General features: G+C 39.1%; 1 protein-coding gene across 2 annotated transcripts in view; it reads left to right on the plus strand.

Annotated features, from left to right (window-relative positions):
- The window catches only part of LOC149784924 (aldehyde dehydrogenase, dimeric NADP-preferring-like), a 63,725-nt gene that overhangs the window by 38,577 nt on the left and 7,787 nt on the right, over window positions 1-17,361 (plus strand). For both annotated transcript variants that reach the window (XM_089978544.1, XM_089978543.1), the window contains exons 11-12: window positions 1,019-1,134; window positions 9,796-9,925. In XM_089978544.1, coding sequence (XP_089834670.1) covers window positions 1,019-1,134; window positions 9,796-9,925 — 246 coding nt within the window. The remainder of the gene's footprint in view (window positions 1-1,018; window positions 1,135-9,795; window positions 9,926-17,361) is intronic.

The raw sequence follows: 17,361 nt of genomic DNA on the forward strand, positions 1-17,361 counted from the left end.
AGTTGAAAATAGTTCCATGATTTATTTACCCTTTTTTTGGGAGGCATGATGGTTCAGTGGCTAATTGTCTGGACTTGTAACAAGTGTGCAGGAGGTGTATTGTAACGAGTGTGCTGCAGGTGTAAATCTTAATCTGACCAGCCCAAGTCAGCTGCCGTGGTGTGTCATTGTGTATGGCAAATTTCTCCCATAGCCTCAGGGTTAAATAGCCTTTTATTTGCTAATGTGCTTTGCTTAATCACCTATTCTTTTGTCATTGCTCATATTGTATTGTACAGTTATATGTTACTAGTGCCTCACCTATAGATTTAGAAGAATGCTTTGGAAACTTGACATATTGAAATCCACACTTTAGTCACATAGTGTGTGAACATCAGTCTGTCATTCTCAAAACCCTATAGTGATTAGTTGAAACATCTTGTGCTATGCATTATGTATTACTTCTTTTCTTCATTGGTACTTCCCAAACTTATTATGTTGGTAGTGCTGGGAATAAGGTCTGTAAGTACATGTTCTGTAGATGGTAATGTTTTAAATTTTAATATGAAATTTGTACATGGTTTGTTTGTGATACTTAATTTTATAACTATAACCAGTGATCACATCAGTATTCCTTGGAACTATTGTTTTTACCTTGCACTTGTTACTTGCAAGAGGAGATAATCACGATGTTTTTTGTGTTCCATCTAGTGAAATCAAGAGACTGTACATTGATTTACCACGGAATACATAAACTTTGAAGTACTCTCATGAGGGTGCCATGAGTCAAAGCGCAAGTTAAAAGTGTGTGTGTGCGCGTGTGTGTGTCTGTCTGTCTGTATGTCTTTTTGTCACCATTATAACAAATTTGTACATTTTTTATTGTTTCATCCCTGCACAAATGGAAGAATAATGTAAAAGGTAAAAGAGAGTAGATGATTCAGAATTTTTACTTTTTAATGTCAGAAACACTCAATTTCTTGTATTTGTTTCTTCTTTCATGATACTATTGCATTTTTCATTCCTTTATATATTACAGGAATAAACCACTGGCATTGTATATATTCAGCAACAGCAAATCCTTGGTACAGAAGTTCATCACCTCCACCAGTAGTGGGGGTGTCTGTGTTAATGACACCTTACTTCAAGGGAGCCGTAAGTCTCGTCTACATTTTTGAAGCATTTATGTGAAATAGCTTCCCCTATTTTTAATGTACATGTCATAAAACTCCACAATAAACTGAATTAAAAGAATTATGTAACATTACTGCTGTAGGTCAAAATTTGAAGAGCAGCATGTACATTTTTATTTGAATTGCCCCCATTAATGATTTTATGAATTACAACTTTCAGGGTAGGTAACTCCCACTATTTCATCTTGTAGCATGAAGGAGCCAACACATGACTATCAGAAGTTTAGTTAATGCTGTATATTTTGTGACACCAAAAATCACGGAAATGTAAAATTTCAAATGAATAAAAACATATCCGTGGAGAACAAGGCAACATTATTTCATGAAAATGTGGGAGTTACTTTATCAAGTTATACACATAGAAATGTGTATTTATTTTAAATAGATGCGCACCTTGTTGTGTGTAATATAATGCATGTTTTAAATAGATGCTTACTTTTGATGTGTAATGTAACGCATCTGTTTTAAATAAGGAAAGAATGAAAACAAAGAATTTGCCTTTCACGTGGATTTAACAAGCAGTTTAATTTCTATGTTCATGTGTACAAATGGATATAATTCCAAACTCTTTAGTAATTTACGGAATTATCCGGCATTTACAGAATAGGATGAACTACATCATTATGTTGTCTGGTGAAAATAAAGTAGCCAATAGTGTACACAATATGGTGCCATATTAGTATGGAAAGTCCGTTGAGCATGAAAGGTGCAGGGGTGCCAGTATTAGTGCCATTCTGGTCACAGTCAGGTTATAAATCAATGATTCAGTTGACTTGGTTCTTTGCACTTTTTATCACATTAAACGTTTTCGTTATTGAAATTGGTAGGGGTGTACAAACAAATGGGGATGTTTAGTCAGACTATAGTCAAGTTTTCCTGGTTTCTTTCTTTTGATGACCCATTCAGTTTCAATGCTGCCCCAATAACAAACAAGCGTTTGTTTGGCCATCCAAAGTTGCCCTTGGTGGTGACTTCAATAACACGTGCACTCTTCATCAAAGCAAGCCAGCTACACCCTTCATGAAAGGAAGTCAGCACCATAACTATTTTCAGCACGTTTTTTGTTTTCTAATTTCATGGTGTTTGTTTTTCGTAATCATATCATCATATATGTTTTTAGGTGTTATCTAATGTTGTAAAGCGCTTGGAGCTTCTAAAGATTAGGCACTATACAAAGTCCTCAATATTATTATTATTATTATTATTATAATCACAAATAAAATTGCTATTGGTCGTTAGATTCGGATGTTGTCAGTTTTCCTGGTTTCTTTCTTTTGATGAATCATTCAATTTGATTGGACAAGTTCATCAGCTTTAGCCAATCAAAATGTTCATTACACTAATTCATGATTTTTTTTTAAACAAAACTATTCAGCCAGTTGAATTTTAGTTACATTGAACAAGCACTCACTATGTAGAAAGTGCACAAAAGTAACACACGCTTGAGGATTCAAAATTTGTTCAGTTGATTTACGTCTTCAGTTTTGTTTCACCTCATATTTAAAAATGCCAGGTCTTTGCTCTTTCAACAATATCTGGCTTGAACAAGAGAAATACAAGGAATGGCTGAAAAAGGATAAAACATGTAAATGAAAAGTGTTTTGTACGTTGTGTAAAAAGACGATCATTTTGGCTGCGATGGGAGAAGGAGCCTTACAAGTCATGCCAAAGGTAAAATGCAAATTAGTACACAGTAACTACACACTGTTATGAATTATGTGTGAGGCAGGAAGAGAAGTAAAGTCCCAGTGTGATTTAATATTGACTCAGTATGTAAAATTAGTGGATGAAATTATCCAATTAAACAATCATCCCTTGAAATGCTTCAATAGAACATATGACAATCTTCATGAAATGTTTTATTCCATCCTTTCTAAAAGAAAAGAATATGTTGAACTTTGGAATGTTCTACAGAAAATGTTGTTGTCACATGGGCAGGCAACAGTGGAGAGAGGATTTTCTGTGAACAAACAGCTATCTGTGAGAACCACAGCAGAGAAAGCCTCAGAGCTCAAAGGCTAATCATTGACACAATGAGAAAAGCAGGTGGACCTTTGGAAATCATCATTAGCAATGAAATGATGACATATGCCTCCTCTGCAAGACATAAGTACCATGCCTATCTGGATAAGAAGAAAGCAGAGGAGTATGAGAATCAGAAAAGGAAAGAAACGGGAGTTAACCTCGGATGAAGTGGAAGAACTTAAGCCAGATCGCCAAAAAGATGCATCTTGAAGCTGACATTGCCAGCCTGCATGCTTCTTCTGTTCAGAAGGCAGAAGCCGAGTTAAAAGGACTCCTTGACTCCAGAGTCCAGACTCCTTGACTACAGAGTCCAGACTCCTTGACTCCAGAGTCAATGAATTAGGAGAAGAGTAGAGGAAAAGATGACAGTGGTGGCTTCTCTTTCCAAATTGATTGAAGAGAAAAAAAACAGCAACTATAATAATGCATTTAAAGCAGTGCTGATGTCTGTTAAGAGAACAATTTATTTTGTATTAAATCTGATGTATAAGTTACATATTTCTGAAATAACAATGAATGTTAACCTATCTTCCAGATCATTATAAAGCAATTTTAGGAAATTAATTATATTTTGAATTTCATCATTAAACAATATTGTAGTATTTTGCATTTGTTGTTTTCTCATATAACCTGTATACAAAATGTTAGCGAAAATAGTTCATGGAAATCTATGTTTGTGGTCTTTGAAAGTTTGGGAAAAGTCTTTGAATTTATCATTCAGAGTTCAGTATGAACCCTGTGTTATGCAATTTTAAAAGTACACCTTTTGGTGTGTAATGTAATGCATCCATTTTAAACAGGTGCACACTTTTTAGTGTGTAATGTTATGCATTGATTTTAAATAGATGCACACCTTTTGATGTTTAATGTAATGAATCTGTTTTAAATAGATGCACACCTTTTGGTGTTTAATGTTGTATATATTTATTTCAAAAGAACAGAGACAACAGGTTTCTAATCAGACCAAATTTATCATGAATTTTTTAGGTTGTTTTTTTTTTTTGTTGTTGAAAGAAATGAGTCACATGAGTCTTTATTTCAGTACAATAGCTGTGATTGATAAAATATAATGGAATAGCTGATACTTTTAATTTCACCTTCAAATGCATGCCCCAGTTAGGGATATAAGTATGCTACTTCCCAAATTCAGCCATACTAAAAAATTCTTTTTTTAAAAATCATCTTTTCAGTCTCTCTCATAAAGACAAAGGGCAATAACTCTTGCACGTTACCTTGCCTTGCCACCACCAAATGTTGCTAGTTTTTTAGCTTCGTTTCCATACTGTCAACTTCATCTGTGATGCCTGCCAAATATCCAATTTTTTGTGTTAAAATTAACTATCTACTCAGAAATTTTGACTTTTTTTTGTTGTTGTTGAGTTTAATTATAGTGGTGTGCGCTGTCATTCCTCTACAGGTTGAATACGTTATTATTTAGACGGTTCCTGTGGCCCAGTGGTTAGATTGTCTGCCTCAGAAGCGGTAGGTCGTATGTTCGATCCCCAGCCAGTCTTACCAAAGACTTACAAAAATGATACTAACAGCTGCCTCGCTAGGCACTCAGCATTAAGAGGTTAATGTTAGGACTGGTCGGCCAGGTGTCAGGATAATGTGACTGGGTGGGACATCATGTTACATGTCTGCGGCATGATGCCGCAGTGCTGGACATCACAATAAACTGCCACACTGCAGACATTTTAGCGATATGACTAAAAAATTGTTAAAGCTACATTAAAAATCCTAATCACACACATTATTGTTTAAATGGTTTCCAGTTTTTAGGTAATTTGTCACTTTTCTTGTGCTTAATCTATTTAGACCACATATACAACACACAATGAACACATTTCATTATTCATGGTTTAGTGCAACTGCCTATTTTTGCTTACTTAGTAACGGGTGTCGCAGTAGCATCTTCTTGACAGGCTGAACTGCTTTTTTATCTCTTGTGTCTTTTCACTAAGACATATTGACTGAGTCTAGTTTTAGTACGTACCAAATGTACTTCGTCTCTTCCCTGCAGTGCGTAGGCTGTGGGTTTGCAAGAAATCTGGATGGCAGTCTTACAGAAAGTAACCAAGAGAAAGATGAAAGAAACAAATCTCAGAAAGATAATGTTAATTTTTTAAGCGTGCATCCTGAATCAGCATCTCTTGCAAGCCTTCTGTTTGATTGACCACCATACCAACTATACAGACTTCTGACAAGACGCATTTGTCTTGTATGCCATCAGGTAGCGAGTATAATGAGACTTCTACATGACAGCCTTACTTTGGTCCAACCATAAAATCGTCTGAGTTAAGGTTCAAGGCTGCATTCGAAGTAATATACTGTCAGCTTCATAATGCCCTCCACCCCTACCACCGTGCAAGACAAGTCCACAAGATCAAAAAGCCATGACGCATAAAGTACAATCTTTCCAGTGTCAGTGGCACAACCCAGGTTGTCTTGCACACAGGGATTCCTCTGGAGAAGCCCCAAGCAGAAATGACAGCATGTACAGATGCCAGTATGTATGGTTGGGGTGCCTACCTGTTGTTGAACTTTGTTACTGTCAGTGGCACATAGGAGACAGGCAATCTGCCTTGCCACATTCTTGAAATTAAGGATGTCCACATTGCCTTTCAGTTCTGAAAGGATTGACTCTCAGGAAAAAAAAGAGTCCTAATTATGTGAGGCCTACCTCTTCAAACTGGAAGTACTATATCACCAGACTTGTTCATTCTGATTTGGAGGTTTCTATGTTAGAGCAACCAACTCCACATCATCGTTCAAATCAAGCACATTCCTGGTAGACTCAAAGTCCAGGCCAACATTTTATTTAGAAAGGGTCAAATCAAACAGAATGGTTGATCAATCAGTCTTTCTTCATATTTGTGCACTTTGAGCATGTCCATTATTAAATCTTTTTGCAGCAAGATATTCCATCTTGTTGCAGAAAGATCAGTCATTGGACAAGTGGCCAAACATTGTCTTGCCGGTTTCAGAATCAGAAGCTTGGGTTGTGGAGACACTGTCAATAAGAATGAGACACTGTCAATAAGAATGAGACACTGTCAATAAGACACTGTCAATAAGAATGAGACACTGTCAATAAGAATGAAATGGTTGTGGGTCTTCTCCTACTCATCCACAGTCTTGGTACTGAGAAAATCAAGAATTTGCAGGGTCAGAACTGCATGGTGATTCTATAGCTCCTCTCAGATGGAACAAGTTGATTCTGATAGCCCATCTCACATGGAACAAGTTGATTCTGATAGCCCATCTCACATGGAACAAGTTGATTCTGATAGCCCATCTCACATGGAACAAGTTGATTCTGATAGCCCATCTCACATGGAACAAGTTGATTCTGATAGCCCATCTCACATGGAACAAGTAATGGGTCATGGGTCTAGTCAGTCTAGCAAAAGATCTACTCAGGAAGGTTCTGGCTAACCTGAATCTTCTCAAACAATCACTCCTGCTTGGATCTTCTGTATTTGGCCCTTTTCTGAACAGCCATGCAAAAGAAAGAATTTAAACCTTTGATTGTGCAAAGAATCTAATGAGCAAGGCCCACTACTCTGAACACTAATGAGGGAAAGTGGCATGTTATCAGGAACTGGTGCAGAGTCAATAAAACCATCTCTTTCAGTGCCTCAATCCACTGACTGTTTTCACTGGCTCTGTGAGGAGAAACAGTTTGGCCCCAAATACCATCATCCAAACTCCGTAACCCTGTTTCCAAAATGGAATATGTCCTGGGTTTTAACCTGGCTCAATTCAGATAAATTTGAGCCTTTAACCAACACTTTGCTGATGCCGCTATCTTACAAACTGATAGCATTAACATGCTGGGTAAGCATATGTGGCCTTTCTGTTGACTCAAACTATCTTCAGTTAAGATTGGATGGTGTGGTGGTCCTCTTGATGCTAACAGTCAAAAATAGGTTACTCTCAGTTGACTATCAGAGAATCATCATATACTTCCTCTCTTCCATAGACATGTCAAGAGCAGTGGCCATTCAAGACCTTATTCATGCTCTCAAGTGCTACTTGAAGCAAATGGAGGCACATGCAGGTGATTCTTTCTCTTAGTGAAAACTACGATACATAAGATCATCCCTTAAGCCATAACTTCATGGCTGAAGTGGCCTATATGCTTGATGTACTCTGAGGTCTCAAAAACTCAAGAGCTGCCTTATGAAGATTTCAGCCCATGGTTGTTCCATTTAAGCAGGGAACTGCCTAGGGAAGGCCATTTTAAAATTTAAAAAATGCATGCAAGGATATTCTGATACTCAAAGACTTCATATAAAAATGATAAAAATTAAATATTGCACATATAGGTGACTACTTCACATTGAAAGTGCCTTCCCTGGGTCTCGGGTATAATTTACAGGAAGAGCCCTCATGAAATTAGAGCAATCTTTGTGTGCCTCACATTTGAATGTAACATTTTGATTTAAGGTGTGACCTGTTGGTTGGCATGCAGTCAGCTTTCTCCCATTTTTATCTCAAAGATTTAGTTTCACAGAGACAAGCTGAATCTGTTAGGTCCATTGGCAGCGGCCCATATGACCACCTGACCCTCTTAAATGTCAGTACGTCCTATTAGCATCACTGGATTCACCAGTTAGATTTTGTTAGTAAGGAAGATTTCAGTAATCATCTTCTTAATTGGATATAGGGGTCACAGATCATGTGTCCCTTGGCTGTGTCACTTATCAGATTATTAAATTGGGTTATAATTCACATGAGGAATCCTGACATTATTCCCTTGGAGGATACCTGAGTTCAGACATTCAGCATTCCCTCTCCTATTAACTATATTCCTACTGTTAATATGATTGGGGAATGTATTTGAAGGAGAAAGGAAATTTTGAAGTAAATGATGTTTCTCTGTGAATACTTACCCAATCACATTACTCAAAACCCTTCCCATCCACACCGCCATGCACACATTCTCATTGTCTTATTGCTTTAAATGACCACTCCTATCAACAGTCTTTTAACCATGTACAATCTGCATATTGCCCTTGCCACAGTACTGAAACTACTCTTCTAAAAGTAGTTAATGACATTCTCTCGGCGTTGGATAGCAGAAAGATTAGAGTCCTCACCCTTGATTTGTCTGCAGCATTTGACACAATAGACCATGATATATTACTTCACCGTCTCCAACGTGTATTTGGCATTCATGATACAGCCTTAATGTGGTTCAAGTCCTACTTGGTCAACAGGAAACAAATTGTGTCTGCAAATGGAATACACTCCAGCCCAGTTAATCTATGTTGTGGTGTTCACAGGGGTCTGTTCTTGGACCTGTTCTCTTCATTCTGTACACTCAGCCACTCTCAAGTGTCATTGATCATCATCCAGTGTCTCACCAATTGTATGCTGATGACACCCAAATATACAAGTCTAGCCACCCAACTGAAGTTGATGCTACCATGCAAGGTGTAGAGAGGTGCATTTCTGATTTGAAATCATGGATGACATAACAAGCTGCAGATGAATGATGATAAAACTGAGGCCATTCTGATCACAACACAAAAATACTTTCTCAGTCACATCCTTTACCTCAAACAATAAATATCAGCAACACCAACATTAAATTCACACAGTCAGTACTAAACCTAGGTGTCACTCTGGACAGTACTCTCACATTGTACCAACATGTCATGAACATATGCAAGGCTGCATATCTTGAGCTGAAACATATCAGCTCCATTCGCAAATATCTTTTAGTTGATGCCACTAAAACACTTGTGTGTTCATCAGTACTTTCAAGACTGGACTATTGTAACTCAGTTCTGTCTGGTTCATCTCATTATCTACTTCAGAAACTTCAGAAAGTTCAAAACACAGCTGCTCGGATCATACTTAGAGCACCACGATCAGAGCACACCTCCCTGCTGCTCTGTACCCTACACTGGCAAACATTCGATCCAGAATCAAACACAAAATTTGTTCTCTGTGCTTTGTTTTACTGACAGACTCTAGTCCAACATAGCTATCCGACCTCACCCATGTGTACACACCAGCAAGATACTTATGCTCTTCTTCTGACAATCGTATACTCATTATTCCCACTACAAAAATGAAGTCATATGGACAATGTTCTTTTGCATACCAGGGCCCAGTAATGTGGAATGAATTGCCCACTGAACTTAGACACAAAGACAAAGTGATCCCATTCAACAGTGCTCTTAAAACTCACTTATTTCGACTGCAAGAACAAACTTAAAGACCTAATAATGTTTCATACCTTAAATATTTTCAGCATGTTTTTTGTTTTCTTATTTCTTGGTGTTTTTTTCTGTAATAATATCATTATATATGTTTTTTTATGTTATAGGTGTTGTCTAATGTTGTAAAGTGCTTAGAGCTTCTAAAGATTAGGCACTATACAAAGTCCTCATTATTATTATTATTATTATTATTATTGCCTTTTATATGAAATAGAAAAGACAAAATTTTGTCTTTTTAATAGAGCTGGATTTGGGAAGTGGCAGGTCTATATCCCCAGCATTAATATGATTGGGTTTGAATTCTAAAAGAAACATAATTAAGTTAAAAGTTTGCTTTATTATCTTTTCTTCACATTTTCCAGTTCCCTCTCTGCCATTTGGAGGTGTTGGAAATAGTGGCATGGGTGGATACCATGGGAAATTCACATTTGATACTTTTTCTCACAAAAGGGCCGTGATGGAAAGGGACCTAGCTATGGAGTCAGTAAATGGGTAAGCTTAAAAAATCAACTGCTGTAGTTACCCTTTCTTTTGAGACCTCTTTCCAGAGAGGTCACGCTGTGATCAGAAACAATTTCATCTCTGCCAAAGTAGTGCATAGGTACTGGTAACACATATGAATGTGGTAGTGTAGATTACATACAGTAACACATGAATATGGCAGTGTAGATTACATACAGTAACACATGAATGTGGCAGTGTACATTACATACAGTAACACAAGAATGTGGCAGTGCACATTACATACAGTAACACATGAATGTGGTAGTGTAGATTACATACAGTAACACAAGAATGGCAGTGCACATTACATACAGTAACACAAGAATATGGCAGTGCACATTACATACAGTAACACGAGAATGTGGCAGTGCACATTACATACAGTAACATGAATGTGGCAGTGTACATTACATACAATAACACATAAGAATATGACAGTGTACATTACATACAATAACACATAAGAATATGGCAGTGTACATAACATGCAGTAACACATGAATGTGGTCATGTACATTACATACAGTAACACATGAATGTTGCAGTGTACATTACATACAATAACATAAGAATGTGGCAGTGTACATAACATGCAGTAACACATGAATGTGGTAGTGTACATTACATACAGCAACACATGAATGTGGCAGTGTACATTACATACAGCAACACATGAATGTGGCAGTGTACATTACATACAGTAACACAAGAATATGGCAGTGTACATTGCATACAGTAACACATGAATGTGGCAGTGTACATTAGACACAGTAACACAAGAATGTGGCAGTGCATGTTACAGACAGTAACACATAAGAATGTGGCAGAGCATGTTACAGACAGTAACACATAATAATGTGGCAGTGTACATTAGATAACAGTAACACTTGAATGTGGCAGTGTATATTACATACAGTAACACATGAATGTGGCAGTGTACATTACATACAGTAACACATAAGAATATGACAGTGTACATTATATACAGTAACACAAACACCTGCTGATTTCACTCCATATATATAACACAAAGCATGATTATTTTGGTTCCTGGAATAGTGTTCAAATGTGATTCATTTTTGAAAGTGCAAGAAAAGTCCAGCAAAATTAAATTTCAGAACTCCAGAAGTTTTGCTATGAGAAGCACAGTTGCTAGGGGGAGCATTTAATTAATTGCACATACTGCAAAAAAACTATAAATTGACACAAGTGATTCAGGAGTGTGTGATATCCATTGAAATAGCACCACTGCCTGTATGAAACATACTCAACACACTGAATTGAATATGCAGAGTAGTTCTCTTTATTTTTATTTTGTTATCTTAACATTGTTAAAATACTATTAATTGACCCATACTTTTCAGATGATTTTAGCCATTAAGTAGATAAATTGAAAGACAATAATAGGCACATGCCCATGTTTGCAAATTGATTTATATTGATAAAGCATTATCACCTGTGCTGGACAGAGGCATTTATTACTGCTGTATTACCTGTAAAGCCCTCAACCCTGACCACGTTAATGTTATAGTAGTCAAGAATAACTCAGTTCTGACTAGGATTCACTCCAAGAATCCAGCAGGGAAGTTTGAACAAGAGTACCGTCCAGTCTCTATTGTGTGCAAAGATGAACGCTAATGCCACTTGCATTACCTTCAAACCCCCCACCCCACCCCGAACAATTTCTCAGCACGCTATAGGCTATACGTTGTGGCCAGTAGTACTGGTGGAGGATGAACCTGGAAAGACCCTAGTAATAACCACCAACCCAATAGAAGCAACTGGCAAAATGTGATTACAATGTTTTAGCTGTTAGTTGTTGGATAATTGTGATTCATTTTTTTAAGGTAATTCAGTATGCAATGAGTTTCACTCTTTTGGGATCTCACGACAAACTTTTTAGAGTCTCCCTTCCCCTCTATCCACTCATACAATATCTGGGAATATGGCAGGTATGCACAAACCTAAGTAGCAGTGTTCTTTACAGACAATAACACAAACTAAAGTGGCAGCGTACATTACATACAATAACTATTTGACCACAGTACGCTTCGTTTATCACAGTTTAATTTTATACTGATACAGTCAACTCTGCTTATGCATAGCCTTGGGACCAGACCCAAGCTATGCATGTAAACGGAGTATGCATTTAAGTGGAATTCATGTACAATGAAAAACAGGACCATACTTTCACTATGCAGTTAAGCAATCTATGCATTTAAGTGGAGCCGACTGAATATCATTCTTCCTGGATATCAAAAAACCAACTTGTAATAGTGTAATTTTTGGATCCCTTAATGTTTCTCCTTCAAATACATTCCCCAATCACATTATGTTAGGAATATTAGCCTGCTACCTCATGAATCCAGCCGTACTAAAAGGATGAAAATCATCTTTCCGTGTCTAGTTCAGTAGACTAAGGGCAATAACTTTTGAACATTACCTCCCCATGACACCGCTAGGTGTCGCCAGTTCTTAACTTCACTGCTGTACAGAACACACATCATAGAGCTCATCCTCTGACAATCCAGCTGTTTTTGTCTTCCTTTGGGCCCATCCAATGTTCCATTTGGGTTTATTGTGCAGATTTATCAATTTATGTTCAAAGCAGAATAAATCAAGGAAGACAACCTTCGATTCATTGTTGGTGATTTATTTGGGAATATTCCCAATTTTAGACAGCCCAGTGGGTATAAAGTCCCCTGCATGTCCAAGCATAGCCTTCAGGCCTGCAAGTCAGGATACATGGGGTTCACACTGGATCCGTTGGATGCAACTCTTAATGCTTATGCATTGTTACTGCCCATCCAGCCATCCCAACATCACCAGATGTCCATCTGACACTGGCAGTCCAGCCGACACCAGCGGTCCGGCGGTACCATCATGGGGACCTTTACTTTGAAATGGTCCAGCCAGATAGTTCATACGGGGATGTTAGTGATAGATCATTCTGTCTAGCCGCGCCATAGGCATCTTATCACTTCTGTACCAGAGATTTCAATGAAAAAGCTGTCTATTCAGCCAGGCCTTCATAGCGGCCAGTAATGGTGACTGCCAGACAGTCTTATATACCACCAGCATCCAGGCCAATCACACACCTTTCACACAAGCTGGCAGTGCTGGTTATGTTGGACTTTTGATTACTTACTGCCTCCCCTCACAAGAGAGCTAGTGACATTGCCAAATACTACCAGCCAGTCATCGATGCCACCCAGCAGGACTTGTGCAGAGCTACAAGCTGACCCAGACAAGGATCCAGTGCACCATGAGTATGATGAGACATCGGCAAAACCCATCTTATTAAGGTCTGATCAGCTTTCAAACCATCATCGAGGAAATCTATCAGTTGTTGGCCATTTTGGAATGCATTCCACCCCTTACCACTAACTAGGGTTACAAAGTCAAGGCATTGATGATTTTGGGGAGGAAGAAGAGATGTCATCTTTTCAGCTCCTTCCCCATTCAGCAAGATTAAAGACCCTAATGATCAGCTTTTTGGTCAGATTGGTGACCTGGGCAACTCTAAGGTGTTCTTCTCAGAAAGCCAGGTTCCAGCAACCTCCTCCTCTCGCTCATATCAGACACACTCGACTGCCTTCAGTATGGACTTTCCGGCTCTCACCAAGAATTTTTGCAGCCGTCCATATGTTGGCTTCATTGTACTACATAGTTCATAAGAGTATGTTCCATGCCATGTCATAGCTGGTTCAGAACATCATGGTGACATCCTTTATATTACATTTGGCCTCATTGGCAATCTTCCAGCTCGCTGAATAATCCATAATAGCCACACCTGTGACATGATGACCAGGATTGCTCAGGTCCTTAAACAAACAGCTCACCATGCAGTTACTAATGTCTTGACAGCTTTGGCATGTCTGTGGTCAGTGTTGCTTAAATTGCACAATACTCTTGCTTTATGAATGACCCAGTTTGGATCTCCATTGCTTTTTTGGAGGACTAATCAAAGAGGTTCAGAGGCAGGCAGCTCAGGAACTGCCCCTCCAACTCACTACTCCCCCTGCACAAGCTTTAGGACTTTTTCAGCCCCCACCAGTGCAAAGGGGTGCTTTGTGGCCCTGAGACGGGAGATTTCTTCAGATGTACACCAGCACCAATCCCAACCCAATGCCAGGAGACCACAGCCTAACCAACATAGGCGGCAATCAGACAGAGATGGGAAGAAACAGACTTGCTCCGCCTTTAAGCCTCCAAACCATAAGCTTTGATGTATCCTCCCCACCGTCTGCAGGCAGCCTACCCATGGGTGGCTGACTCATACATTTTCAGGCTCACTAGATCTCCTCCTCCTTCCCTCAAACTCTGTGGTTGATCCAGGCTTTTTTGGTGGGGCTTCAGATTTTGTTCATCTAACCCCCTTCCCTCTCTTTCATTCCCCTCATCACAGATGCACCATTAGATCAGAAGAAGGATGTCTTTCTACAACAGGAGGTACATCAAAAACAAAAACAAAACAGGCAAAGACTACAATACCAGGGGTTTCATTCAAGGCAGTTTCCTTTTCAGAAAGAAAACAGTAGGTTGAGACCTGTCATCAGCTGGTGCTGCCTCAACCAATTCAAGATGGAGGTGTTGAGTTCAATCCACATTTCTCTTCAATGGGACAAGTATGCCATCAGTCTCAATTTGACCTACATATATTTTAACATCCCTATCCACCCAGTGCCAGGAACATTTTCTCCATTTTGCTTACTGCGATATCATTTTATCAGTTCAAAGTTCTCCCTTTGGCCTCAACATAAGCCCTTAGGCTTTTACCAAGATTATGGATTACATTGTAACTCTCTTTTGATCAGTGTCATCTAAAATGATGGCAGCATACATGGACTACCTCCTCCAGAAACACATGGTAAGTTCTATTCTACCCCAATTCAGAAATGATCTCGCTCATTTAGATCATCCAGGCTTTTTAGTGCAATGGGAAAGTCAGACCTTCATCCATCCCAGAATTTTGTCCATCTGGAAATGAAATTTTCACCAGCTGCAATCTGGTGCAATTTCCTTGTGTTCACATAATCAGAATCATCATGTTTGTAGAGTCCATTTCCAACAGGACTTGGATTTCATCAAGAGAGTTTTTTTAACTCCATGGTTTATTCAGTGCAGCAGCGGACTTGATCTAACTCGGCCATCTTTTTATACAGACATTGTGAGCACAATAGTGCCCCTTTTCAAGTCCCTTTGAAGAAACAGCCATGACCATGCCCAAGATTGAATCATTCCTGTGTTATTGGTGCAGCCCAGGTCAGCTGACCATGGGAATCCCATTGGTGAAGCTCCAGGCAGAAATAACGTTAGGTGCCAAATCCAGTGCGCACAGTAGAGGTGCCTACCTGTTGCCAACCTTCACTACTGTTGGTGATACATGGGAGTCAGGGGAACAACCTCTACCAATTGACATCCTAGAAATGAAGCCTGTCATCAATGCCTTTCACTTCAAAACATTGACTCTGAGGCAAAAACAGTCCTCATTAGGTACGACTTCTCTGGTGGTGATCTATCTCCTCAAACAGGGAGACATCAAATCACCCGAACTGTGTGTTCTGATTTGGCAGTTTCTACATTGGTCTGACAATCTCCATAACAACTTACCAATCAGACACATTCCCGGCAGACTTCACTTTTGGCTGACACTCTATCCAGAAGAGGTCTAGTTCTTTACATCGAATGGTCTCAACATTAATTGGTCTTCACTTAGATTTGCATACTTTGTGGGCATCCGATGATCGACCTTTATTTGATGAGGTGGAATCACAAGCTACCCACCTATGTTTTTCCAGTTCCAGTCCCAAAAGCTGGGGGCATGATTGCCCTGTCAATTATTTGTGAGAGGTTGTGGTCATTTTCCAGAAGTTACGTTGTTAGAATGGCAATATGTTTCTGATAGCCACTTATAGATGGGACAGATCCTGGGTCACCGAGCTACTCATTTTAGCAATAGGTATGCCCAGGAATATACTGGCCAACCAGACTCTTCTCCAGCATCCACAGTCACAGGTGGTCCTTCCCTGCTCAGACTGTCCTCTTCTTAATGCTCAACTCTTATCAAGACAGCCTTGTGAGATGTACATTTCAAACCTTTGATTATGGAGAGAACCTCGAAAGTAGAAGGCTGTCCTTTCTGAAGGTTTACAAGGGAAAGTTGGATGTTTTTTAGAGACTGGTGCTGTATCAATTACATCATGTCTCTGCTGGCCTCAATCCCTCAACTGGCCAACTGTTTTCTTTGGCTCTTTGAGGAGAAACAGTTGGCCCAAATCTCTGTCAAAGGCTACTGTCCCATGATATTTTACACATTAAGCTATCATGGCAGACATGATTTGTGCAGAATAGACCTATCGGATCTTGTTTACATTTTTTATCTCAGTTGACCAAACTCCCTCATTCTGTCTCCAAATAGGAGCAATCATGGGCTTTATCATGGCTGAATTTGATTCCATTCAAACCTCTAGCCTTCACTTTGTTAATCTACAGGTCATGTTTGCTGATAGCGATCTGCATGGCCTTCATGTTGATCCAAACTCTCTACAGTTCAGACCAGAGGGTTCAGTTGTTCTCTTGACACAACCAGGCTTTGTAGCGCAAAGTAGATTACCATCTGTTGGAAACCAAAGAGTCATTACTTGCTCGATCTCTTTTATATACAGGTCAAGAACAGCAGCCATGCAAGATCCTGTTCGCGAATTACACAGAGACAAGTCATGGCATGCGCAAATGCCCCTTCCATCTGGTATGACTGGAACACAGGATATCACTCTTCAAGCCCTTTCTTCATGGCTGAAGCTGGATGTATGCTTGGTGTACTCCTGACACCTCACCAGATTTGAGTCACCTCATGAAGATTAATGAGTTTTGAGCCATGACTGTGAGCCTCGTTTTCAAACTCAGTGTTTCTGTTCAAGATATAATAGAAGCTGTTGGCTGGCAGGCAGTGTCAACCTTCTTAAGCCTTCATCTCATAGATTTAGCATAGCAGAGACAAACCTTAAATCTGGTAGGTCCAACAGCACAGGCAGCCACCAGACCCATCTAGATCAGTTAACACAGCCTTTTAGCTTTGCTGGATTTGCTGGTTAAATTTTGTAGGTAAGAAGATTTCAGTATTCATCTCAACTGTATGTTAGGGTTACAGGTCAAGTGACCCCAGGCTGTGTTGCTAATGTAATTAGGAGAACGGGTTATCAGTCACATGGGGGAATTCAGCTATTCTACATGAGGTAGAGGTCTGATGCTCAGCATCCCCTCCTCCTACTACTTAATCTCCTAATATAATGTGATTGGGGAACCTATTCAAAAGAGAAAGCAAATTTTTAAGTAAATTATGTTTCACTAAGATTACTTAAGCAATTACATTATTTAAAAACCCTCCCAAGCACCCTGTTATGCAAGCATCCTCGTTAGAA

This window comes from Sinohyriopsis cumingii, chromosome 13 (assembly GCF_028554795.1).
Source record: "Sinohyriopsis cumingii isolate HCF-2022 chromosome 13, ASM2855479v2, whole genome shotgun sequence".
Classification (NCBI taxonomy): Eukaryota; Metazoa; Mollusca; class Bivalvia; order Unionida; family Unionidae; genus Sinohyriopsis; species Sinohyriopsis cumingii.